The following is a 26,418-nucleotide window of genomic DNA, read 5'->3' as shown; positions in this document are numbered from 1 at the left end:
TTGATGGGTGGAACTCAAAATTTGTGTTCAGAGGCGTACCCAGAAGTTTTTCATTAGGTGAGCAAATTTTGTCTTGAGGAAACTTTTTGACAAGTTATATCCCTAAAAAACACTTGTTTTATGGTTGCTGTAAAGTGAGACTGTTGAGAAAAAATTTCATAATCAAGATACAAATAAAATTAAGAACATGTCAAAAATATAAAAAAATTTGTGGAATTAAAAAGATAACTTGTATTCAATCTAAATCATCTAATATCAATGGTTGTTTTACTTTTGGTTTCATAATCATGTACAAATTAAAACATATTTTTAAATCATTAAATTTACACCGTAGATATATTTACACAATTGTTCTACTTCTTGATCTTAAATTTTAAGATCTTATATTATACAATGGTGTAAATTAATTGGTTTAAAACGAGGGAAAACCCAGAAGAATTGACAAAAATTGCAAGTTCACACACTTTCTTTCAATCGCATACATCTTTTAATTATTTTCAAATTTAATTATATATTGTAATATTAATATTTTCATTTAAGACCGGAGTGTCATGCCGATTCGCTAACTTCGTCGTTAGTTAATAGGTGCATTCGGATATTATCATACATGACATAATCATGTTAAAGACTTAGAGCAAGGGAATGTTAAACAATGGAGTATGAAGATGTTGAGAAGTAATTCAACCTTGACCAAGTCATTTATCAATTTTATTAGTTTCTAGATGGTTGGCTAGTGCCAGAATAATCTCCTTGTTGGTTGAGATATCTTAGGAAGTTGTTCTCTGTAAGCCTATATATAGGCACGTCACTTTCCTTTTGTAGCAGTAATAAGAACACAAGTGCAAATAAAACATCTTTTGCTTTCATTCTTATTCTCAATTTCTATCGACTATCAAAGTGGTATCAGAGCCAGGTTCGATTGTAACTGGGCGTGCTTATGGCAAACAACAATGTTGTGAACGTTTCTCAACCAGCAATTCCACTTTTCAAAGGTGAGTGCTATGACTTCTGGAGTATCAAAATGAAAACTTTGTTTAAATCTCAAGACTTGTGGGATTTAGTTGAAAATGGCTACTCTGAGGAGGATGAGGAAGCGAAGGTAAAGGAGAACAAGAAGAGGGATGCAAAAGCCTTGTTTTTTATTCAGCAGGCTATTCATGAGTCTATCTTTACTAAGATTTCAGCAGCAAACACTGCCAAAGAAGCATGGACAACATTGCAGACATCCTTCCAAGGCTCCTCAAAAGTAATCACGGTAAAACTCCAATCTCTTCGTCGTGATTTTGAAACTTTACAAATAAAAAATGGAGAATCGGTACAAGACTACTTGACAAGGGTAGATACTGTTGTTAATCAAATGAGGTCCTATGGTGAGGAAATCAAAGACCAAATTGTTGTTGCAAAGGTACTAAGGAGTTTGAATTCAAAATTTGATTATATAGTAGCTGCTATAGAGGAATCCAAAGATTTGACAACTTACTCATTTGATGAGTTAATGTGATCTCTACAATCCCATGAAGTAAGACTGAAGAAACATGAACCAGATGAAGAAAAGGCCTTTCATGTGAAGGGAGAGATGTCCAGCAGAGGACGTGGCAGAGGAGGCTATCGTGGAAGAGGCAGAGGACGTGAAAACAACAAAAGCAATATCCAATGCTATTATTGCCAACAATATGGACATGTACAAGCTAATTGTTGGAAAAGAGAAAAAGACATACAAGCAAATTGTGCTGTCCAAGAAGAGGAAGAAGAGGAGGCTAAGTTGCTTATGGCATATCATGATGATGCAAAGATCATGAGCGATGTTTGGTGTTTAGACAGCGGATGCTCTAATCACATGACTAATGAAAAGTCTTTATTCAAGGAACTTGATGATTCTTACAAGTTGAAGGTGAGAATCGGTGACAATAAGCAGATGCAAGTTGAAGGTAAATGTACTGTGACAATAAATAATGATCACGGTAATGTCAAGTTTCTCTATGATGTTTATTTCATTCCATCCTTGTCACATAATCTGTTGAGTGTTGGGGAGTTAATGGGAAGTGGTTTTTCTCTTTTGTTTGATGACAATTCTTGTGTGATTAGAGAGAAAACTTCTGGTCATGTTGTAGCTAATGTTTCTATGACTAGAAACAAATTATTTCCTCTTGAACTTTCTAGTGTAGAAAGTTATGCTCTTGCTGTTAAAGAAAAGGATGAATCCACACTATGGCACTTAAGGTATGGACATTTAAATGTCAAGGGTCTGAAATTGCTAAATGAAAAAGAAAGGTTGTGTCTATGGAAAGCAGAGCAAGCGTCCTTTTTCTGTAGGCAGGTCTTGGAGAGCATCTAAAACTCTTGAGTTAGTGCATGCTGACTTATGTGGTCCAATGGAAACTGCATCATTTAGCGGGAGCAGATATTTCTTACTCTTTACTGATGATTACAGCCGCATGAGTTGGGTATATTTTCAAGAACTCAAGTCAGAAACATTCTCAAATTTTAAGAAGTTTAAGGCATGTGTTGAGAAACAAAGTGGCACACCGATTAAGGTGCTTTGAATCGATAGAGGTGGTGAGTTCTTATCTAAAGAATTTTCTTTATTCTGTGAAGAAAATGGCATTCACAGGGAATTGACGGCGCCTTATACACCACAACAAAACGGTGTGGCAGAACGCAAGAACCGCACGGTAGTAGAGATGGCAAGAAGCATGTTGAAAGCCAAAAGTCTTCCGAATATATTTTGGGCAGAAGCAGTAGCCACATCAATTTATCTTCTAAATTTATCTCCAACAAAGGCTGTTCTGAATCAGATTCCCTATCAAGCGTGGAAAGAAAGAAGGCCTTCGGTAAGCCACTTACGTATCTTTGGTTGTATCGCATATGTTTTAATTGATTCACACAATCGTCGTAAGCTTGATGATAAATCAGTAAAATGTATTTTTGTTGGTTATTGTGATCAATCTAAAGCATATAGGTTGTATAACCCAACAAGTGGCAAAGTGATTATTAGCAGGAATGTTGTTTTTGATGAAAATTCAAAATGGATATGGAATGAAGAATCAAGTGGTGTTAATGTTGACACAACTGAATATGAAGTTCTACAGAACACACCTGAATTTGTCAGCTCAACCTCAACAACAACTTCCGTATCCTCTAACTCCAACAGCAATAACTCATCAAATGATGAAACTCCACCGAGAAAATTCAGATCATTATCAGATATTTATGAGAGCACACAAGTTTTATCTGTAGCTGATCCTACAAACTTTGGAGAAGCTGTAAGCAAAGAAGAATGGTGGAAAGCTATGAAAGAAGAATTGGAGGCAATTAACAAAAATGCAACTTGGGAATTGGTGGAGTTGCCAGCAGGAAAAAATGTCATTGGAGTAAAGTGGGTATTCAGAACTAAGTATAATTCTGATGGAGAAATTCATAAATACAAGGCAAGGCTCGTGGTCAAGGGATACTCACAGCAACAAGGTATCGATTATGAAGATACTTTCTCTCCCGTAGCCCGCTTTGAAACAGTAAGAACTCTTCTAGCCTTAGCTGCTCAATTAAGATTGGTTGTTCATCAATTTGATGTTAAGTCTGCCTTTTTAAATGGTGAGTTGGAAGAAGAAGTTTATGTAACTCAACCCGAAGGCTTTGTTGTTCATGGTGAAGAGAGAAAAGTGTACAGGTTGACAAAGGCATTATATGGCTTAAAGCAAGCCCCGCGTGCTTGGTACAGCAAGATCGATTCTTGCTTTCAAGAAAATGACTTTAAGAGAAGCAAAAATGAACCCACACTTTATTTGAAGAAAGCTGGTAACGATTTTCTCTTTGTTTGCTTATATGTAGATGATATTATCTACATGGGTACTTCCTGTTTTATTAAAGAATTCAAAGACAGTATGAAGAACAAATTTGAGATGTCAGATTTAGGTATATTGAGCTACTTGTCTTGGTTTGGAAGTGAATCAAACTGATGATGTGATTTTTGTCCATCAAAAGAAATATGCTACTGATATTCTAAAGAGGTTTAATATGCTCAATTGTAAAGTTGCAGACACACCAATGAATTCGAATGAGCAATTGCAACTTAACGACGAAACTGAACCAGCTGATGGAACATATTTCAGGAGCTTAGTAGGGGGTTTAATATATTTAACTCACACCAGACCAGACATTGCTTATTCGGTGGGGGTAATTTCAAGATTTATGCATTCTCCGTCAAAGCATCATCTTGGAGCAGCCAAAAGAGTATTGCGTTACATTGCTGGAACAATTGATTTTGGGATATGGTACAGTCAAGTTTCTAAATTTAAATTAAGGGGCTTTACTGACAGTGATTGGGCCGGGTGCTTGGATGATCGAAAGAGTACAACAGGTTACACATTCAATCTTGGTTCAGGTGCCATCTCTTGGAGCTCAAAAAAGCAAGCAACAGTAGCTTTGTCATCTTCAGAAGGTGAATATGTATCTGCAACTTCAGCAGCATGTCAGGCAGTATGGATGCGAAGAATTCTTGAAGAACTTGGTCATGAACAAAAAGAAGCAACTGAGATCTTTTGTGATAATAAAGCAGAAATTTTTATGACTAAAAATCCCGCTTTTCATAGCAGGACCAAGCATATCAGTATTCGTGTTCACTTCATCAGAGAACTTGTAGCTGAAGGGAAAGTTGGTTTATCCTACTGCAATACAGAGGAGCAAGTTGCAGACATCCTGACAAAGTCTCTTCCTAGAGATAAACATGTTTATCTAAGATCTCAGCTTGGTGTCTGTAGGTTTGAATTAAGGGAGGGTGTTGAGAAGTAATTCAACCTTGACCAAGTCATTGATCAATTTTATTAGTTTCTAGATGGTTGGCTAGTGCCAGAATAATCTCCTTGTTGGTTGAGATATCTTAGGAAGTTGTTCTCTGTAAGCCTATATATAGGCACGTCACTTTCCTTTTGTAGCAGTAATAAGAACACAAGTGCAAATAAAACATCTTTTGCTTTCATTCTTATTCTCAATTTCTATCAGAAGATACTAAGAGGAGTAAAGAACAAAGGGGGCAAATTAGTGTAAAAATGGATAATAGAATCATATTCATGTTGGTCTTTTCAATATTCTTCTCAAAGTACAAAGTTTACAAATATCACTTGAGGCCAAATGTTCCATTTGTCTAAAGTGGGGAAAGAAATCCCATTGGTGTTCTTCGTACACAATTAGACTTAATTATTTGATGCCTTCTGTCCCAACATTTAGTATATTTTGACCATAGGAGCAAGATTCGGGGAAATCTTGTTTAGAAAGATATCAAACCTAAGATAGTATTAAAAATTATATGATTCTATTTCAGCAAGCTTCTCTCCGAGACAATGCCCATATCGTTACGTCTTTCGTGTCGGTCGGAACTTATCTGACAAAGAATTTCGCTACTTTATGATCGTTATAGTTACGGCCGCCGTTCACCGGGGCTTCGGTCGTCGGCTCTCCTGTCATCAGATCACCAACTTCCTTGACTTTCTGACATTGTGCAAACGTCAGCTCCCATACATGGTCTTACGACTTTGCAGAGACCTCTTTATTTTTTTATGTTGGTCTATATAAACTTTTTATCGTATAGTTGGTCAAAATTTTGCTTCTAATGTAATAAAAAATCTCATGTTATGTTAGTACTCCGGAAAAAATCAAACTAAAAATACGGAGATGCAGTCGATTATTGCAGTCGGGTCCGATTTTGATGAATTGCGGGATCAAACTCTATTTAGATTAACGAACTTGAATACTATTTTTGAACTTTGTACTTTGAGAAAAAAATGCAAAGAAATAGTCCATTTATTGCACTAACAACTATCCTTGCTCATATTTGTTGAATTTTCCCTATTAGTTTCAAGTAATTGCTTAAGAAATTGGCGATGCTTTTTGTTTAGGGTGTTTGTTAGCATTTGGAAGACGAAAAGCAATTGCTATTGTTTAGCTTTGATATATTTCGTGTCATCAATTTAGGCTCATTTTCTAAGTAAAGAAACTCCTTTTCTTCTTATCTTACTCAATAATAAGTTCCAATAATGTGACGCTAAAGCATTGAGAATTTGATATATGTATTTCATAATGGGAGCTAATCACAATATTCTACGTACCATAATTAAATCTATGGACTTTTGAATATATCCATTGGATAAATGTGTAATTAATTGTGATATTAAAAAACTTATAATATTAATAATACTCTATTTATTTTTTATTTTTAAAGAAATATGTATTCTATTTTATGTAAAAAAATTCATTTATAATGTGAAGTATGTGAAACATTACAATCATCCTACTGAAAAATATCTTTAATTTTTGAAAGATTTTTTAGGTACTGAGTCTCGAACCCGAGATTTCGTCTCGAACTCGAGACCTAGGAACTTGATCGAATGTTCAAGTTGCCATATTCTTATATTCTTTGGAGAAGTTATTTCTCAAAAACCTAATATCCAAAGCCAAGGAACTCTTTGACATGCATTAACCATATAATATAATAGGCACCTTTGAGTATTTTATTACATCACATAAAGGGAGAAAAATTCCCATTCTAATGTGCCTTATGCCCCCATTTTAATAATTTACAAATATAAAACCAATTCCAAGTATAAATCCTACATTGCTTCAACTTCAAGCTATATAATAACAACCTTAATTTTTATTATTATCCAAAGTTATCCAAGATTCACCTTAAATTAAAATAAAATACCAATTTTGGAGCCATAAAAACATAGGCCAATACGTGAAAGCTTTGATGTATAGAACTATATATATTATCCATTTTCCATTAAATTTTAAATTTTTTTATCTTTTTTTATATAAAAAATATATACTTGATACCCATAGAATATAATATTTGTCCCCTAAAAAGGGAAAAAAGAACAAATAATTAATTATAAATTTGCATGCCACCACACAAATTCTATTCCTACGCTGCCACTTTCCACCACCATGAGATACAATGAAATCTCCCATTTCAGCCACCCGCAGCACAACCTCAAGTTCGAGTACAGCGAGTCGCCGTTCAAGTGCGACGGCTGCAACGAAGTCGGTATCGGCTCTCGCTACAAGTGCGCGGCCGCTGCTTGTAACTTCGACCTCCACACCCACTGCGCCATCCCTTCCCCTTCCATCTCTCACCCTTTCTACACCAAGTGCTCGTTCCAGTTCCTCGCCCGCCCACCAGGGACGGTGGCACGCTACTGCAACGCATGCGAGAAGGACGTGTCGGGGTTCTTGTACCACTGCAAGTCTTGTGGGTTCGACCTCCATCCCTGCTGCGCTAAGCTTCCGATGGTGCTCGATGACGGCGAGATCAAGCTTTACTTGTATAGGAAAGTCTCCTCGCCGTGTCACAGGTACGGTAATCCGTAACCATCAGTAAACTTCATCTCCAAGTTTCTTGAAATAACAACTTGTCTTCGTTAACTATTTTATAAAAAATATTAAATGGATTAATTACATCATTAACTGAGAAACAATAATTGAATATGTAGGGCCTTAGTTTTTTTTAAAATTTATTAATGAAAAAAATGAACTTACTCTGTTGTTTTTGAAATTCGACTCAAACCCACAAAAAATCTGAATTTCGGAAGACGTGTATAAGCAGGTGTGGGAGAAAGGGTGGGAGCTGGAGCTATAGATCTTCATGCAAGAAGTACAATCTCCATGTTGCGTGTGTAAAAGAAATGCTGGTCGATAGCTGGCACGAGATCTACACCGGGGAGTGCCGCAGTGGCAAATGGGGGACCAAATACTCCGGTGGCCGGAAACTGGAAACCAGGATTCCGAGCTTGAAAGATACATTGGAGACTCATAATCATAGAAAGAAGAAGAGAGGGAAGATGGAGAAATGCTGCGAGGTGGCGGCGTTGGCTCTGCAGTTCGTTATCTCCGCCGTGTTAGGGGATCCCACCACCCTCATTGCTGGGGTTGTGGCCTCCTTGATGTCCAAGTGAATCTCAAGATTATATATCAAATGTTTTCATAAAATCTAAAATATTTCTATAGTTTATTAATCAAAAGAATATTCTCCATTATATTTAATTTATATGAATTTTAAAAAAAAATTATAATTCGTGGTAATTAAATATAAATTAAGATGTATATAATTATTATATTTTTAAAAATATGTTTGAATTAGAAAGTTGAAATTTTTATTATTTGGTAATATAAGTAAATTAAAGTAAATGCATTAGAATTTAGATAACATAAATATAATTTGAGGTATTAATAATAGGCAAAAACTTGTGTGAGACGGTCTCACGAGTCGTATTTTGTGAGACGGATCTTTATTTGGATAATCCATGGAAAAGTATTACTTTTTATGCTAAGAGTATTACTTTTTATTGTGAATATGGGTAAGGTTGACCCGTCTCACAGATTGTGATCCGTGAGACGGTCTCACATGAGACCTACTCTTAATAATATTGGAGCCAAAGAAAGAGAGTTAATTTAGAAATATTATATAAGATTTATTTGATAAATAAATATGCGTGAATAAGTTTTTCACTGCATTTTCTATTTGTAGTGTCACTGTCAAATAAACTCATCCTCTCAAACTTTGGGATCTTTAGGAGGTGATTTATAAATTATTTATCCATAGAATAAATTTAAAATATAAAATAAAAAACTACGTGTTATTGAGAAAGTACTAACTTTCAATAAATTCTCAATATAAAAGAATTATGAATATAGTTTACACTTCTTCAATTCAAGATAAGTTTTAAACTTTTGAAAGATCGTTGTTTTTAACTGAGGCAAAAATTTGTGTGAAACAATTTCACGGATCGTATTTGTGAGACGAATCTCTTATTTGAGTCATCCATTACAAAATATTACTTTTTATGCTAAAAATATTATTTTTTAGACAAAAACTTGTGTGAGACGGTCTAACGGATCGTTTTTTGGAGACGGATCTCTTATTTGGGTCATCCATGAAAAAATATTACTTTTTATGCTAAGCGTATCACTTTTTATTGTGAACATGGGTATGGTTGACCCGTTTCACAGATTAAGATCCGTGAGACGGTCTCACATGAGACTCACTCTACTTTTTATTGTGAATATGGGTAGGATTGACTTGTCTCACAGATTATGATCCGTGATACGGTCTCACATAAAACTCATTCTTTAACTTATCATATTGATACGCAAAAAAATTTCCAAAATATTATATTTAACAAAACATATTTGATAATTTTGTGATACAAATATTTTATTATTTAAATCCAAGATCTGCAAAAATTATGCTGCTTGTCTTGCACTGCTGTCAGATAAAGAGTACCTTATAAGATTTGTCATATTTACTTTTTCTTTTTCAAAAAATATATACATGCTTTGTACTTTATTTTAAAGCAAATTACCACTCTTTGTTTATAACCATGTATTATACTGATCAATTTATTGATGTACGAGTGCATATATATATATATATATATATATATATATATATATATATATATATATATATATATATATATATATATATATAAAATAGTAAAATATACAAATGCAACGCATGTGTTATTATTATTTTTAATTTTAACAAATAATATTAAATAATTAACACGAAATTATTTTCAATTTAGAAAAGTTTTACAACTTAAAATGGAAGTTTTGTTTAATTTTTTTCTATGTAAAATATGAAGTGACGTGAAGAGGTTTTTAGTAGGGTAATAAAAGTAACTATGGAATTAAATATTTTGATATCTTCTAAGATAATTACTCTAAGAGTCTCACACTTACTTTTCAAAAAAAAGAGTCTCACACTTAATAATATAGTATAGATATATATAATAACACACAACAACGTGTAAGTAAGTGAAATATCACATTAAACATCAATCTATTAATTTTAAAAAGAAACAATTAACAAAATAAATTCTAAATTAAATATCAAATTTAGAACCCAGTCGTAAATTGTATGTTATGACAAAAAAATGACCCTTGAATAAACATATAAAATCACAAAGCCATGCACAAACGAATTCTAGTATAGTTTTTCTGACAATAACTAAAATCTCGAGTTTGGACAAAGTCATTATCAACCAAACAATCACCTAGAATATTTTCCACTGGTTATATTATATGAAAATGTAAAATAACATGAGCAAAAAATAAATGATTTTCCGACTGCATTAGGCTTTGTTGTTTTATTTTTTTCATAATTATTTTGGATGTTCATTATTAAAAAACGACACCTACACTTGATCTTATTTTCAGAAAACAAAATTTACCGATGAAAAAGTCTTAAAAGTTTTTATCCATTGATCGATTTTTTTATACTTTATTATAATCTTGACTAAGAAGAAATATAAAATATCGTTTTTCAATTAGTTATGTTATGAAAAATATTGTGTAATATATACTCATTTGAGTGAAGTATATATTCGACCAGCTAAAAGTATTATTTTTTATATCAAAAATATTTTTTACTGCAAAAATAAAATGTTTTTCTTACGAAATTACCTATCTTCATAATGATTATATTGGAAGATCAAAAAATACTACTGAACTTAACATAATTTAAAGTTCAAAAAATCACTTCCGATTTTATGAAAATATATATACGAAATAACTAAAATGATCATATTTATATAATTATCCTAATTCATTATTAAAAAATTTCCAAAAACTCAAATATTTTAATTCATATGAACGTATCGCTTGGGTTCTATGATCAAATAATGTAATTTAAAATGAATTTCCACCAAATTAAATAGTGCTTGCAAAAATCAAACGTCAAAAAATCAAAATAACTTTCAACCCAACCTCATAGATATAAAATATATACCAAGAAAAGAAATCAGATGGGATCAAAATGTTTTATCCCATGATTCCACCCTCCCATAATTTTCCCCACCGCTTTGCATCACCTTCTCGTACTACTGCATAAAACATACAAGAGTAGATTTCTTGCAAGAAGATCTCACGAATCTTTATTTATGAAACGAGTCAACCCTATCGATATTCACAATAAAAAATAATATTGTTAGCATACAAAGTACTATTTGTTCATGGATGACCCAAATAAGATATCTGTCTCACAAAATACGACCCGTGAGACCGTTTCACAAAGTTTTTGTCAAGAGTAGCTCTCTTGTGAGACAGTCTCACGAATCTTTATTTGAGAAACGGGTCAATCTACCGATATTCACAATAAAAAGTAATACTCTTAGTATAAAAATTAATTTTTTTTCATGGATGACCCAAATAAGATATATGTCTCACAAAATACGACCCGTGATGCCGTCTCACACAAGTTTTTGCCACGTATAAATATATGGGATATATACACGGCTATTCACCAGAGTCCGGGTCCGATGATAGAATACATAAAGGTCATTTTCAGTTTAAGGCTCTCGACTTTGTAGCTTTTGAAGGGCAAGTAACTTCAAGAATCAATTCGGCGATGAACCTCTGCAAGTAAGTTGAGATCGAAGAAAGTGCAGTCGAACTAACTTTTCTAGGATGTTTCCGTGAAAGCTGTGGACTCTCATCTGAAATCCCAGATACGGAGGCTTGGGATATATCCATAACATCTCCTACAAATGAACAGTAACTTATCTGAGATCGTGATCGCAACCTCGGCTCCACAAACATACACAAAAAATGAAAAAATGTAAGAGTTTTGCTATGCCACGCCAAATGATTGGGGAAATCCTTCATATTTACCATTTCTTGATTGAAATTTGACGTCAACATTGGTTCTTTAAATCAAGTTTTTCCCAGACAAGGTCTAAGATATGTACACACTAAATGATATTCTCCGGAATTTCGACGAGGCAGCCACCAGACAGTTGAATAGGAGATGTACCGATAACAATTCACTACAACAAAAACGACTTTTCGCAGCGCGCATATGGGTTTTCCGCAGCGCGCAATAAAGTTGGAAGCTGTTAAAAGTTCAAGATTAAGCATTAGAAGGGCTTCAGAAAGCACATTGTAAGTAGCCCTCTGCAAGACAATTTGTCAAATGCAAAATTGTCTTGCATCATAAATCAAAGACATACGACAGAAACTACATATGATGAAAATGAACATGGACTGGCCATAAAAGCTTCACATGATGTAACCTCGTATTCTTTCCAACTCAAAAGTACAAAAATTTGTTAAAACACAAAATCTAGAAATAGTAGCATCAGTAGAACATTAAAATCCTTAAACTTTTTTTTTTTAAAAAAAGAGTGAATAAATTTGGTTATTCTAAAATTATATAAACTATAGATATAAAAAGCTGAATTTGACCGTCTACATAATTACGTCACTAGTGATCCACATTTTCCACCAGCGCATGATTTATTCTACAAAGACTAGATTCACAATAGCAATATTTAAACATGAGAAATGATGGTTGTTCGAACCAAGATTTATTTGATTATTCAAAATTCCATATGGTTGTTCGAACAAAGATTTATTTGATTATTCAAAATTCCATAAAGTTGTTAATTTTACAATTGTCAACACCTACACTACCACAATTTTAGCCAGCTAGTTTATGTTCCAGTATGTTCTTGAAATTTCTCACATGCTAAGAAAACACTAAAGATAGCAGCATGAGCATTGCATTGATCTATGCAGCAGTGAGAAATTCATGTACTAAAGATCACAAGAAATAAGAAATTTGTGCACTAATAATCAACATCAGCAAATTTTTCATTATTATTTGCATCTAAGTAAACTAACTATGATTAAGAAGATTAGTTTATCCTCTTGGAACATAGGAACATTGATGGATGAGTCAATGGCTTGTCTTCAAGAGACAAAGTGGAAGGGAAGCAAGACTAAGGAACTAAGAGACAGTTTCAAACTTTTCTATTCAGGAACAGATAAAACTAGAAATGAAGTGAGAATGGTAGTGGATAAAGTCTATAAGGATGAATTTATTACTGTAAGAAGGTTTGGAGATAGGATTATGAGTATCGCTTTAGCCTTAGAACCAGAGATCGTTCATATCAATAGTGTGTGTAAGGAATTGTTGTTGTGCAGGAAATAAATATAAAAACATTATTATAATTATGTGTGTATCAGAAGTTAGTGTTGTGCTCTGGTGTTGTTAACACGAGCACACAACATGCAGCGGAAATTAATTATTAACACACAAATATAATTTTAATGAATAAACACCAGCTTTAAATTATGCACAAGTACGAATACTTGTTCGATGCCTCATGGCAAAAATTTCACTAGAAAAATTATGTAAATCGTTTACACCAAAAACAATACTAGTGAGAAAACCAAAGCAAATTCCTTTACACTCCAAGGAATTAAAAATGCATCAAAATAAACCACATAAAAACTAGATGCATAAAATAAAAACGTATTGCTTAAAACAAACACAACCACTCTTCGTCCAACACTCTGCGTCAGTGTTGTCTCCGAGTGTTGGCAACACCAATCGGCAACACGGAAAATCTGTGAATCAATCACTCAAACACTTCACACGAAAATCTCCAATACTGAACTTGTGTGTTCAGAAAATGCTCCAGCAGCTTTCTGCGTTGCAAAGTGATCAATCGATCACACGAAAACTTCTCATCAAAAATAGGTTCGGCTTTCGTATATTCTTCTATGTAAGAACTCCTCTACCGACCTTCCCGAAGACTCCCAAAAACTCCAGCAGCTTCTCTTCACAACAAAGTGATCCACAATCACACAAAACTTCAGCACCTACACAATAAAGTGACAACCCGATCACATAAAAATGTAGAGCAAATATATGTTGGACTTTTGTAATTTCTTCTATGTGAAAAGCTTCCTAGTCCAACTCTCTCCTCTCCAAAAACCCCACTGTACGGCTGCAAGGGTATCCATATTTATATCAATAGTTTGACCTAAAATTTATTCCATAAAAGTGTCCTACAAAATATGGAAACAAGATTTTCATTAGATAAAAAACACTTTCAAATAAAGATAAAATATCTTGGAGATACAAATCATATTAAAAACAAATACTATAATATCTATAGATAAATAAAGCAAGATCTCATAGTCTACAAATAAGTCAACCAAGATATTATCATTTAAATTAAATCAAGCAAGATTTAATAATCTAGAAAGGCAAAATCATAAATTGATAATATCAATTTAGTAAAATAATAAAGGAATAAAATATTCCTTTCAATCTCCCCCTTTTTGCCTTTCTGGACAAAACATCCAAAAATGGTAATCTTAGTTAGCATCGCAGTCAGTTAAGCTCCCCCTGCATTGGAGTGTGTCTCCCCCTGAGTCAAAGTTCATCTCCCCCTGAATTAAACATGTTAGAACACTGGTGTTGTTGACAGTGTTGTCAACACCATCATTAGAACACCTGAAAACATAAGAAGTCATACGAATGAGAAATTCATTAATCATGTAAAGCAACCTAAAAAGAGCATTAAAGACAGAGTATAAGTATTCATTCAAGCTCAGCAACTCCAGATACTCAGCATCATTCTTTTGCATATTTGGTCCTCATACTCCCCCTTTTTGGCCAGAATGTAAGCCAAGTTCCAAAATCAGACTATAACAAAACATATGTGCTCTTACTCTAACAAAACAATACACCGATTCAATCCTTCAGCTCCAAAAAAAAAAAACCGCATGGTAAATGTAATATTTCCGAAATTTACCCAAAACACTCATAACGATTCTATCCCAAAATCAAACAGTAAAATTGATTCAAACTCGTGTTACGACGATTTCAAAAGAAAATCCAGTAAAACCCACGTCGATTATAACTCACTGACACAAGTATACACATAAATTCAAAATCTAGATAATCAAGGTTTTTATCAACTGTCATAGGTCAACACTGATATTTCACTGCACATGATGAATTCACGAAACAAAAATCAGTATGCATGTCCTAAATATGCCTCCAATATGATGAATTATCAAAATGTCAGGCAGTGTATAAACTGTGCTGTGTCAGAACTTGGTGTTGGCAACACCTCCTGGCAACACCACTGATTTTTATTCAAACTTCCATAAAATTTTATTTTGGTCAGAAATGGTAGCTCCCACACTAGAAGAACGGTCTTCAATGGACTCCCCTAGGTAGCTTTTTCCATTACTATTTTTACTTAGAAGTGGTAGCTCCCACACTAGAAGAACGGTCTTCAATGGACTCCTCTAGGTAGCTTTTTCCATTTTCTTCTAAACAATTTTTTTTTTTATTTATCTCTTTTCTGTTTTTCTCCTTTTGCTCACATTTTCCAAGTCATCTTTTCACTTTAGACAAGATCACTATTTTCATGAATGTCCTCAACTACTCAATGCCTTGGATTTGAGCAAAATCTATTTCTCAACATACGATTGGAAGTATGAACACTCAGGGGTACCTTTCAGAAATTTGCCTTCACTGTTCAGTCATTGCACAAATAAATAGGATGATTATGAATATGCAGTATGCCTAATATCCTAGTAATGATCATGTACAAACGGATGTTGTCTCTGGTGTTGGCAACACCATGGACAACACTGAACAAATGTTTTAAAAGTACACACATGCTGAGAGATTTCCGAAGATTGGAAAATCTCCCAAAATCCAAAGGTTTCGTGAATATATCAGCCAGTTGATTCTCAGTCCTAACAAATTCCAGTGAATTATGCCTTTTTTCAACCAAATCTCGAATAAAGTGACGTCTTATGTCTATGTGTTTTGTTCGAGAGTGTGGAACATGAATCTTAGAAATGTCTATAACACTTGAGTTGTCACAATATACCATCATGCAATTGCTTAACTTGCAATCCAAGAAAGAAAGTTAGTTCTCCTACCATGCTCATTTCGAATTGTGATGACATGCGATCCACAGAGTTATTCACAAGCATTTGAGATGAAGCACTGAAAATAATATCATCTACATACACTTGATAGATCAATATCATATTTCAGTTTTTGAATGAAAAGAGTTTTGTCAATCTCACCTCGTTTGAAGCTCAAGTTTATCAGATTGTCAGCTAACCTACCGTACCATGTCCGTGGAGCCTGTTTCAGTCCATACAAGGCCTGTGCACATTCAAATGTGAGTTCATCAGAATCATTATCCTGGATTTCATGATTACCTGAGTCACCGTGAGATTTAGCATTGAGACACAAGGATTTTGAAGTGGTGTTGCGGCCCGGTGTTGCAACACCGGAGGCAACACCGTGCGGGTTGACTTGCAGCCAGCATTTTTCCTTCAAAACAACATTTTTCGTGGATAGTATGTCCATTGGGATTCTGTTAAATTTCCTGTAAACAAAAACAACAATAAACCAGAATCAATCACTTAGTATATCAAGCGTTGGCTCTGATACCACTTGTAAGGAATTGTTGTTGTGCAGGAAATAAATATAAAAACATTATTATAATTATGTGTGTATCAGAAGTTAGTGTTGTGCTCTGGTGTTGTTAACACGAGCACACAACATGCAGCGGAAATTAATTATTAACACACAAATATAATTTTAATGAATAAACACCAGCTTTAAATTATGCACAAGTACGAATACTTGTGCGATGCCTCATGGCAAAAATTTCACTAGAAAAATTATGTAAATCGTTTACACCAAAAACAATACTAGTGAGAAAACAAAAGCAAATTCCTTTACACTCCAAGGAATTAAAAATGCATCAAAATAAACCACATAAAAACTAGATGCATAAAATAAAAACGTATTGCTTAAAACAAACACAACCACTCTTCGTCCAACACTCTGCGTCAGTGTTGTCTCCGAGTGTTGGCAACACCAATCGGCAACACGGAAAATCTGTGAATCAATCACTCAAACACTTCACACGAAAATCTCCAATACTGAACTTATGTGTTCAGAAAATGCTCCAGCAGCTTTCTGCGTTGCAAAGTGATCAATCGATCACACGAAAACTTCTCATCAAAAATAGGCTCGGCTTTCGTATATTCTTCTATGTAAGAACTCCTCTGCCGACCTTCCCGAAGACTCCCAAAAACTCCAGCAGCTTCTCTTCACAACAAAGTGATCCACAATCACACAAAACTTCAGCACCTACACAATAAAGTGACAACCCGATCACATAAAAATGTAGAGCAAATATATGTTGGACTTTTGTAATTTCTTCTATGTGAAAATCTTCCTAGTCCAACTCTCTCCTCTCCAAAAACCCCACTGTACGGCTGCAAGGGTATCCATATTTATATCAATAGTTTGACCTAAAATTTATTCCATAAAAGTGTCCTACAAAATATGGAAACAAGATTTTCGTTAGATAAAAAACACTTTCAAATAAAGATAAAATATCTTGGAGATACAAATCATATTAAAAACAAATACTATAATATCTATAGATAAATATAGCAAGATCTCATAGTCTACAAATAAGTAAACCAAGATATTATCATTTAAATTAAATCAAGCAAGATTTAATAATCTAGAAAGGCAAAATCATAAATTGATAATATCAATTTAGCAAAATAATAAAGGAATAAAATATTCCTTTCAGTGTGTATGCACCACAAGTGCGTTTAGATGATGAGAGTAAGAAGGAATTTGGGACTCTCTAGGAGATGTAGTTAGTAAAATCTCACCTGAGGAAAAGATAACAAATTTGGGAGTCTCTAGAAGATGTAGTTAGTAGAATCCCATGTGAGGAAAAAAATCTTCTTAGGCAGAGATAAAAATGGTCATATAGGTAGAGATACAGTTGGGTATGAGAGGATCCATAGAGGTCAAGACTTCGGGTTTCAAAATAACACGAGGGTTTCTATTCTATCTTTGCCTTAGCTAGTGATCTTTGGATAGTAAACACTATCTATAAGAAAAAAGCAACCATTTAATAACCTTTAGGAGTGGGCAAAATATAAGTCAGGTTGATTACTTTATTGTGAGGAAACAAGACCTAGATAGTCATAAAAAATTGTAATGTCATACAATGAGAATGCTTGACGATCCAACGTAGTCTATTAATCTCATATCTTTGCCTTAAGAGTATAAGCAAATGGTGAACTATGAAGGGAGATTATGCCAAACTCTTAGGAATAAGATTTTAGATAGTCAGTTAGTCGTCGAAGAATGTGAGGATGTGAGGCATGAGAATAACACCGATACCTCTGAGTTATTTGAACTCATGGCTAACAACATAGGAGTGGGGCAAGGAAAGTACTTGGAGAGGCTAAAGGGAAGGGATGACATCACAAGGAGACATGGTGGTAGAACAATGAGGTGCAAAATTTACCTATGAAAAAGTCATAAAAGTTTTTATCCATCGATTGATTTTTTATACTTGTATTATAATATTGACTAATAAGAAATATAAACGAGAATTTAGATCTTAAAACTCAGTGGCATCATATGCTTTTCTTATGAATTTACCTATCTTCATAATGATTATATTGGAAGATTAAAAAATACTTGACAAAATTATAGTTGAAAAAGCTCAAACTGATAGATTTTCTTTTCAACGATCATCTTTATTATCATCTGTCATAATGGATACGTCCCTTTCAGTCGTCGTACATATCATTAAATACTTATTTAATGTTCCTTGTGTTTTTGTGATTTTAAACTCTTGTTTTTCATAAAGCTAGCACACCATATCCAGAATATGTAACTTCTGTCATCCGAAAGTTGGTAGGATATTGTGTAATCATTCTAAGCAGGGCAAACGTTGAATGGCTTGACTTTCAGTATTTTATTTGAAATAACTCATTTCTAACCGGTGACAGTGCGGTTGGATCTTCAACGATTTGAACACGTGATAGATGATAGCTTGCAGCTGGAGTTCGGACATTATGCGGTTTGATTTCTTGCCAAAACAACTTGATCTTCTGATGCTCTTGTCTGAACGGCTTGAATTGATCCAACGGTCTGAAAACCTGAAAATACAATAAAATAATGGTTGGACATTAAACAACTTGATGGTGTTATCTTATCAATCACCAAAACTTAGAGTAATAAAAATATTCTAACAAAGTATTATTATCTTATACATATGAAATTAAATCCCATATCCAAACAAAAGGTTTAAAGAATTTCTAATTCATTTTTAATAGTAATTAGTTGTAATATATTTGTATTGGAAAGCATAATAAAAATTAAAAAAAATTATATGAAATGGAAAATGACAAAGATCACTCTTTAAATATGGGAAAATAGTTGTTGTAGGAAGATTAAAGGTTGTATAAGCATTCCAGTCCAAAATTTTTTATAAGCATTCAAAAGCATTACAAACAATTGAAGACATTTTAAAAATTAATGTGTATTAATTTTCCATAATGAATACTGGTGGACTATTAATGTGTGTTAATTTTTCATTATGACATATAACTAATGTTTAAATATCTTAATTATTTTCATATGTTAGAAAAGAAAGAATAATGCATGAAGGCATCTTAAAGATTATTTAAATTGAGGATATATACTTGGTGGATTATTTTGTGAATGTGAAATATGGACGGTTAATACGTTCAATTTTCAATTTAGGATTAATATTAAAATTAAAAGGTGGATTTTCATGCTTACTACTACATTTTACTTAGTATTTTTAAAAATCTAGCTTAAATTCTAGGTGAATCAATTATATTTCAGTACTTAATGCATTCCATAATTATATATTTAAAATTGAATAATAATCGGTTGACTTTTTTTATTTTAGGATTGAAAAAGGGGACTTTCATGCTTATTGATACTAAATACTAAAAGTTTTACTTAGTATTTTTAAAATTTCTTACTTAAATTATACGTTAATTAATTATGCTTCAGTACTTAATGTCATAAATTATCTGATTTGTTGATACATTTTTAATTTTTTTTTGTGTTTGATAAATTTTTAATTTATTAATATGTAGAAACGGAAAAATAAAAGTGTATAGAAAGTTTACGGAAGAAATGGGAAAATATGATTTTAATAAAAATTGGAAGGTGAAGTGTTATATTGGGAGAAGTGAAATCCTAAAATATCATTATCTTATGATAGATATAATTCATTATTATAAAGTTGATGGTTATAAATGAGAGTAAAAATAGATAAAATAAATTGCATAAATAAATTAAATTAAAATTAGAATTTAAGTTCACAAGTTTAATAATATATATTTGTAATTATTTTGATTTTTTTTGTTAGAATATCTAATTAATTAATTTATGTCATATAAAATATGAATCCATGCCTCAATCCATTGGTACTAGCTACTTCAATTCATATACCATCATTTCTCTTTACCATGTTTGCCCCATAACAAATTTTAAAAAATATATGTCACTATATGTGAATGAACTTTATATGTGGAATGGGGTTGAGTTATCACGTTTACATGGTAAAAAATGAAACCAAACCTCAAGCTCGATATTCAAGCATAATACGTATTTCGTCGAATCGTATTCACCTTACTATGTTAAACTTGTCCAAAATTTTCAACTCGCTCCGATTCAAAACCATATTTTCCTCATGCCTTATAAGTAGTGATAATACAAAACTATAGCAAAACTGGAATATTGTCTATTAGAACCAGTTTCAAGATTAGGCAACAAATAAGTTATCATTGAGGTGAGTGAGAATAGGACTTGAGTCTTCTTCTACCATCACTTGTTTCTTTAGACTTCTTCTACTCAAGCAGGGTTAACAGGTTCCATTTTTTCCCTTTTCTTCACACATTTTTCTTTAGTCTTCTACCAACATTCCACCTTGCGTTTTCTCAGTTTGAGGCAAAGATGAGTCAGAATAGGATTTGAGCCGTGCCTCAGCTTTCGACGCCTGCATCCGAAGAAAACTTTGCCTATCAGAGTCGTTTTATCATTAAACGATTCACATACAACAATGATCAAGCTGTTATCCCTCTGAGTTTTACGATGCAGAAATAAATTCAAGTGGTATTTGCATAATGCTGACCTCTCTACTCCAATTAGCTCGAAGAACATATATGATTAATATAATCGTTTGAAGAAGGCAACCAGCTAACATCCCCAACCAGATCCCTTTGACACCTTGTTTAAATTTGTAACCGAGTAATGCTCCAAAAGGAAGGCCAAAAAGATAGTAGCATCCCACGTTTATTAGCGCAACTGATAATTGCCACCCTGCTCCTACTGCCACCCCTGCAAAGTTGAAAAGTATATTTCAGGCTACTTCACCAAAGCTGAAACAAAAGCCAAGATATTAGCCAATCATAAGTGAATATGCAGTTCATAGGCAAGTACTACGATCGAAATATTGCACACCCCTTGAGAATCCAACATCTACAATATTCTGTTTTGAAAGTTTTCACTCATCTATGAGTGCTACATGTATGCACCTTAATCCAATTTCCGATTATAGTCATAGACACATTATATTATTGACACTGATCAGATGATAGTACGTTTACTAGGTTGTCATTTCTTCTACATTGACTCTTAGTAAGAGCACTAGTGTTAGAATATAAACCAAATCTAATTGGGTGGGAGAGCCGCCCAAACGTAAGGCGTTGTACATTTTCTTATAGAGCTGAGGTGATATGACAACATAGAGCTTATTGGAAACAAATGATATACTCAAAAGTTGAAATTTAACACCCCACCCCCCCCCCTTTTTTTTCCTGTGTCGCTTTGACATTTATCAAAGTCTTTGAAAGCTCAGAACATGGTGGAGGAAAAAATATGGAGTTACCATGGAGTACAGGTTGAATGCTGTTAAGGAAAATGGTTGCTGCCAAGAAATAACCCAACTTAGATGTCGTTTCTATGACTTCTTTTTTATCAGAAAACATTAAGGGATAGACATTCCTAGTTGCAAGAATGGCAACTGTGAATATGAATCCAAATACTGTCGATGTAACCACGCACACTATTACTGAGAACTTTGCAGCTTTGGGATGATTGGCTCCTAGTTCATTGGAAACTCGAACACTGCAAGTTATTGAGGACAATGTCAAGAATCAAGTTTGATTTTAAAACCTTTGGATAAGCATAAGTTTGTATGGTCATTCAACTTCTGATATAAATATAGACATAATTTCTAACCTGATTGCAGCATTGAAACCAAGAGTGAACATCAATGTCCAAATTTCCAGATTCATGCTGTCATATATCAACCGCAAGGAAAGTTAATTTGATTCAGTTGTAGCTCAAATGAATGTATCTCTATCTAAAACTAAATTCAATTAGGTAATGTTTTTATCCGAAGAGGACGAAAGATGGTAACTCGAACCCATCTCAAAACATTTCTTTATATGTAAACTGAGTGTAAAAATTTGAAACCTATAAATTGATCAAGAAACTGACCAAATGGATATGGCATCAACAGCAATTTCTGGATTCTTTAACCAGCCAACCATAAGGATGACCAGGGTATAATACCATAGCTCCAAGCTGTAACCACGAAAAGTTCAAAAAAGATTGTGCAAAAACTCATCTGGTAAACAAAACTACTTTTACAATTCCATTTGAAAGTCAAGAACTTACCAAAGCATGATAGCCGATGCAAGCGACAACTTCACAAAGCTAAAAAGGGACTTAAAAGCCAATAAAGAAAATCCAGTCCACGATTCTGGAAAGAAACCGCATAATACATAACCAATTTGCGCCAACACCACGAGCCACCAAGATACATTCTCTGCTATAGCGGCACCAAGCAAGCCCATCCCAAGTTTTGTCAACAATATCCAGTTCAAAATAAAGTGAAATAGCAACACGACTAATGAAATTATACTCATGACCCATATTTTGCTTTGTGCCTGAAGAAACTTTTGAAGAGGGAAATTCAATGCATATGCAAATAACTGAGGAATCACCCAAAGAGCATATTTTCCAGCAAGTTCTGAGATATTTTTATCTTGTCGAAGCAGCTTTAGAATTGGCGACGTAAAAATGTATAGAGGTGAAAGGAATAAGGCAGACACAAGTGTTACAATGCATGATCTTTGCAGATAGATTCCAAGTGTATCATACTGTTCTGCACCAACTGCCTGCCCGCATAGTGTTTCAAGGGCACTTCCCATTCCTAGCTAAAAACAAGAAATTTGCAGAATGTCGGATAATCAATTCCAAATTTTTAGTGAATATTGATTTACACCATCAAGATTTTTGCAGTTCTTTAAAAAACAAACAACATCATTTTAACATATGAAGATATCACTTGAACACACATTTGACTTGGCATTTTCCAAACATACTTCCAAAGAAATCAATAAAATATTATTACATTCTCATCAAAGGACAGAAACAGATCCCAAGATTCTGATTTTAGTGGGGAAAAAATATTTAATATTGAACAATATAATAGAAAAAAAAAACTTCATCCATAATTAAACAAAATAAAAAAATGTGGCAAACTGAATTAAAGATTTGCCTCAACTCCAATAAAAATGAAATCTTTGGCATGTTTTTCTCACAATCCCTCCAGAACCATGAGATTAGTGCTCAAAACAATGATAAATCTCAAAATGCAAGAATGAAAATCATGCCCGTAATCATCATCATCATCATCTGCACAAAATTCTCAATCACACAGTGAAAAAAGAGACTAAGTTCAAACACAAAAGTACCATTATGCCGAACACAAATCCCTCAAGAACATTCTGCACAACCGAGACAGCAGCCAGTTCGACCTCTCCAATGTGCCCCACGAATGCAATGGTCACAAATCCGAGAGAAAACTGAGCAACAGAAGTGATGATAGCCGGCGCAGCAATCTCCCACATCATCTTCGACTCGTCCCATATTCTTGAACCCATTTTTCTGACGTCATTGGGAGGATCAAATTCTTTCCACTTCTCGATCTCTAAAGAGATTGGCTCCATCTTGTGCAGCAAATGCTGGGTTTCTTTGGTTTCCACCATTCTTTACGTATTTGCCTTGTGATCTTGTACACATCATTCATACATATACACGTTTCTTTCTAAAGTTTGTTATAATATTTAAATATATAATCTTAAAATTAGTAAGTGATTAGATTTATTGGTTGGCAATATGAAATTATTAAATTTATGGGATTATTGTTTCTATCTTAAATACAATGTATCAATTATCTTGAAAAAAAAACCGAACTTCTAAAAATCTCGAGTAACAAATAAAATTAACTAATAAAATCAAACTGGTAATAGTATATATATATATATATATATATATATCGAAAGAGACGTGTTACAATTAGATCTCGCATGTGAGTTATTATCTTAATTTTGAAAAACTTTGTGTGAGACGGTCTCACGGGTCGTATTTTGTAAGACGAATCTCTTATTTGGGTCATCCATGAAAAAGTATTACTTTTTATACTAAAAATATTATTTTTTTATTGTAAATATCGGTAGGGTTGACCTGTCTTAGATAAAAATTAGTGAGACCGTCTCACAAAAAACCTACTCTTTGAATTTAGGATTTTGAAATAGTCGTATCACTTTTGTGATAGTTCAGGGGCGAGATAGTTGAGAAGCTTGATTTAATATCTGAATTAGTAGATTTATATTTTAAGAAATTGGAATTTTACTTTTTATTTTTTAAATATGAATCAATCGATGATAGGTTATATCTTATAATTATATTGCATTGTAATTGCATTTTTATTACCTCCATCGGATTATTAATTGAATTTATTTATTTGATATTGTTTTTTTTATATAAATTAAATATGTTGATGGAACAATCATGATATTATATCTAATTAGATTCAAATATATTTTAAAGTCGAAATTATTTGGAGTTATATTTGAATATTAATAGTAATCCACTAACATTATTATTATTATTATTATTATTATTATTAGAGGATATCACGAATCTTTATCTGTTAGACGAATCAACCCTATCGATATTCACAATAAAAAGTAATATTTTTTCATAAATGATCCAAATAAAATATCTGTATCACAAAATATGACCCGTGAGACCGTCTCACAAATTTTTTTCCCTATTATTATTATTATTATTGGCATGCATATGTTTTTCAATTGAACTAATTATTGTTTTCAGAATTTTGTAATTAATGAACCATGAATGAAATAAAAAAATGATACATCCCATTCCTTTTTGTAAATTCAAATGTACAGATAATGTTATATCATTCTATAATAATCGATTTTTTTATCTTATATTTGTTTTTAAAATTAAATTTTAATTTTCTCTATACATCGCATTATTATTATTATTATTATTATTATTATTATTATTATTATTATTATTATTATTATTATTATTATTATTATTATTATTTAAACAACCAAATATGTATTTTTACGTCATATAGATCAATTCGTGGTAACGCATAACCATGAAGCATGTTTGGTGAAATTTTGAAAAGAATCGTTTGACTTTTTTGTGTTCATTTTTCCCACACCTCAACCACTTCTTATCCTTCAATTATCAATTTTGTTGTTTTATATTCTTTTTCTTGTTTTGACTTTGCATCAATGTAATGCACCAATATTCCATGGCCATCCCAATTATTATTTTTCACTCAAAAAGATCTTCATAAATCGAGATGTCGGTGGACAATTGCAAAACCGAGATTGTATAAAATTTAGGATCTTCTTTTTTTCCTTTATGTATATTTGTATTTTTTCAATTTCAATCTTCCTATGTTATTGAATTTCAGTCGTAGTCATGTATTTTTTTTTTTACAAATTTAGTAATTTTTCTGATACGGGCTGATGTTGCACCAATACATCGTAGATATGACACTAACGTTTGTAGTGTCATATCAGTAATAATTAATAAAATGAGAAAAATCAGAATATATATATATATATATATGATCAATACTGAAATTTGATAACATAAATGATCGTATCGTCAATAGACAACCGTAATATGAAAGATACAAATTTTCCTAAAATTTAGCCTTTTTGTGGAAGAAATTTTGCATAGATAGACTCGTAAGATGTTAAAAAATTTATAAGCTTCTAAAAATAGCTAAAAGATATTATTAATATAAATTTAGATACTTCCAAGTATCATTATAATATTTTTTTATATATTTTCGTGGTATAATTTTGTAAATTAAATATTATCAATATGTTTTTTTTATTCACATATATATTAATTATTAATATTTACTTGTAATTAAGTACGAGTGACTTTAAATAACTCCCTACCTTAGACCTTAGTCACCAAACGTAAGTTGCTTAAGATACCCTCTTTTTTAACATTATATAATTTTCCTAGAATAAAATAATAAGAAGCTGACTTGTTATGATAAATAAAATATTATATTAAAATTTTGAAACATATAATCAATTAAAAGACATTATAAAAGATATTATGCATGAGTTTTAGCTACCTAATCATGCAATTGGTGCGCTTAAGTAAAATTAAAGTGTGTATAAATTTAATAAATGCAACTTTTCAACGCAAAAACTCATGCGAGACGCTCTCATAAATCAAGCTTATGAGACAGATATTTTATTTAGGTCACCTATGAAAAATATTATTTTTTATTGTAAATATGGATAAAGTCAACAAGTTTCATGAATAAAAATCTATAAGACGGTCTCACAAGAAACCTACTCGTTTTTAAATGT

The 26,418-nt window shown here is 32.6% G+C and overlaps 2 protein-coding genes across 3 annotated transcripts; one reads left to right on the top strand and one right to left on the bottom strand.

The window, feature by feature from the left end:
• The first annotated feature begins 6,896 nt into the window (after positions 1-6,896).
• Positions 6,897-8,029, top strand: LOC140811299 (protein VACUOLELESS GAMETOPHYTES-like). The gene is made up of 2 exons (XM_073169165.1): positions 6,897-7,346; positions 7,598-8,029. The coding sequence occupies exons 1-2, from the start codon at positions 6,940-6,942 to the stop codon at positions 7,944-7,946; spliced, it is 756 nt and encodes a 251-aa protein (XP_073025266.1). The 5' UTR covers positions 6,897-6,939; the 3' UTR covers positions 7,947-8,029.
• A 12,251-nt stretch (positions 8,030-20,280) lies between these two features.
• On the bottom strand, positions 20,281-23,797 carry LOC140811290 (protein DETOXIFICATION 33-like). Of its 2 annotated transcripts, none has more exons than XM_073169155.1 (7): positions 23,449-23,797; positions 22,367-22,908; positions 22,187-22,273; positions 21,926-21,982; positions 21,573-21,811; positions 20,817-21,022; positions 20,281-20,681 (listed from the first exon to the last, which is right to left on the bottom strand). In XM_073169155.1, exons 1-7 carry the CDS (start codon positions 23,740-23,742, stop codon positions 20,589-20,591), a joined length of 1,518 nt encoding a protein of 505 aa, XP_073025256.1. In that variant the 5' UTR covers positions 23,743-23,797; the 3' UTR covers positions 20,281-20,588. The 2 variants fall into 2 exon arrangements, with proteins under 2 accessions (XP_073025256.1, XP_073025262.1); XM_073169161.1 differs by having other exon boundaries at positions 22,367-22,647.
• Positions 23,798-26,418: the final 2,621 nt, after the last annotated feature.

This window comes from Primulina eburnea, chromosome 1 (genome assembly GCF_022965805.1).
Source record: "Primulina eburnea isolate SZY01 chromosome 1, ASM2296580v1, whole genome shotgun sequence".
Lineage (NCBI taxonomy): Eukaryota > Viridiplantae > Streptophyta > Magnoliopsida > Lamiales > Gesneriaceae > Primulina > Primulina eburnea.
This window is presented reverse-complemented; position numbering and strand designations above follow the sequence as displayed.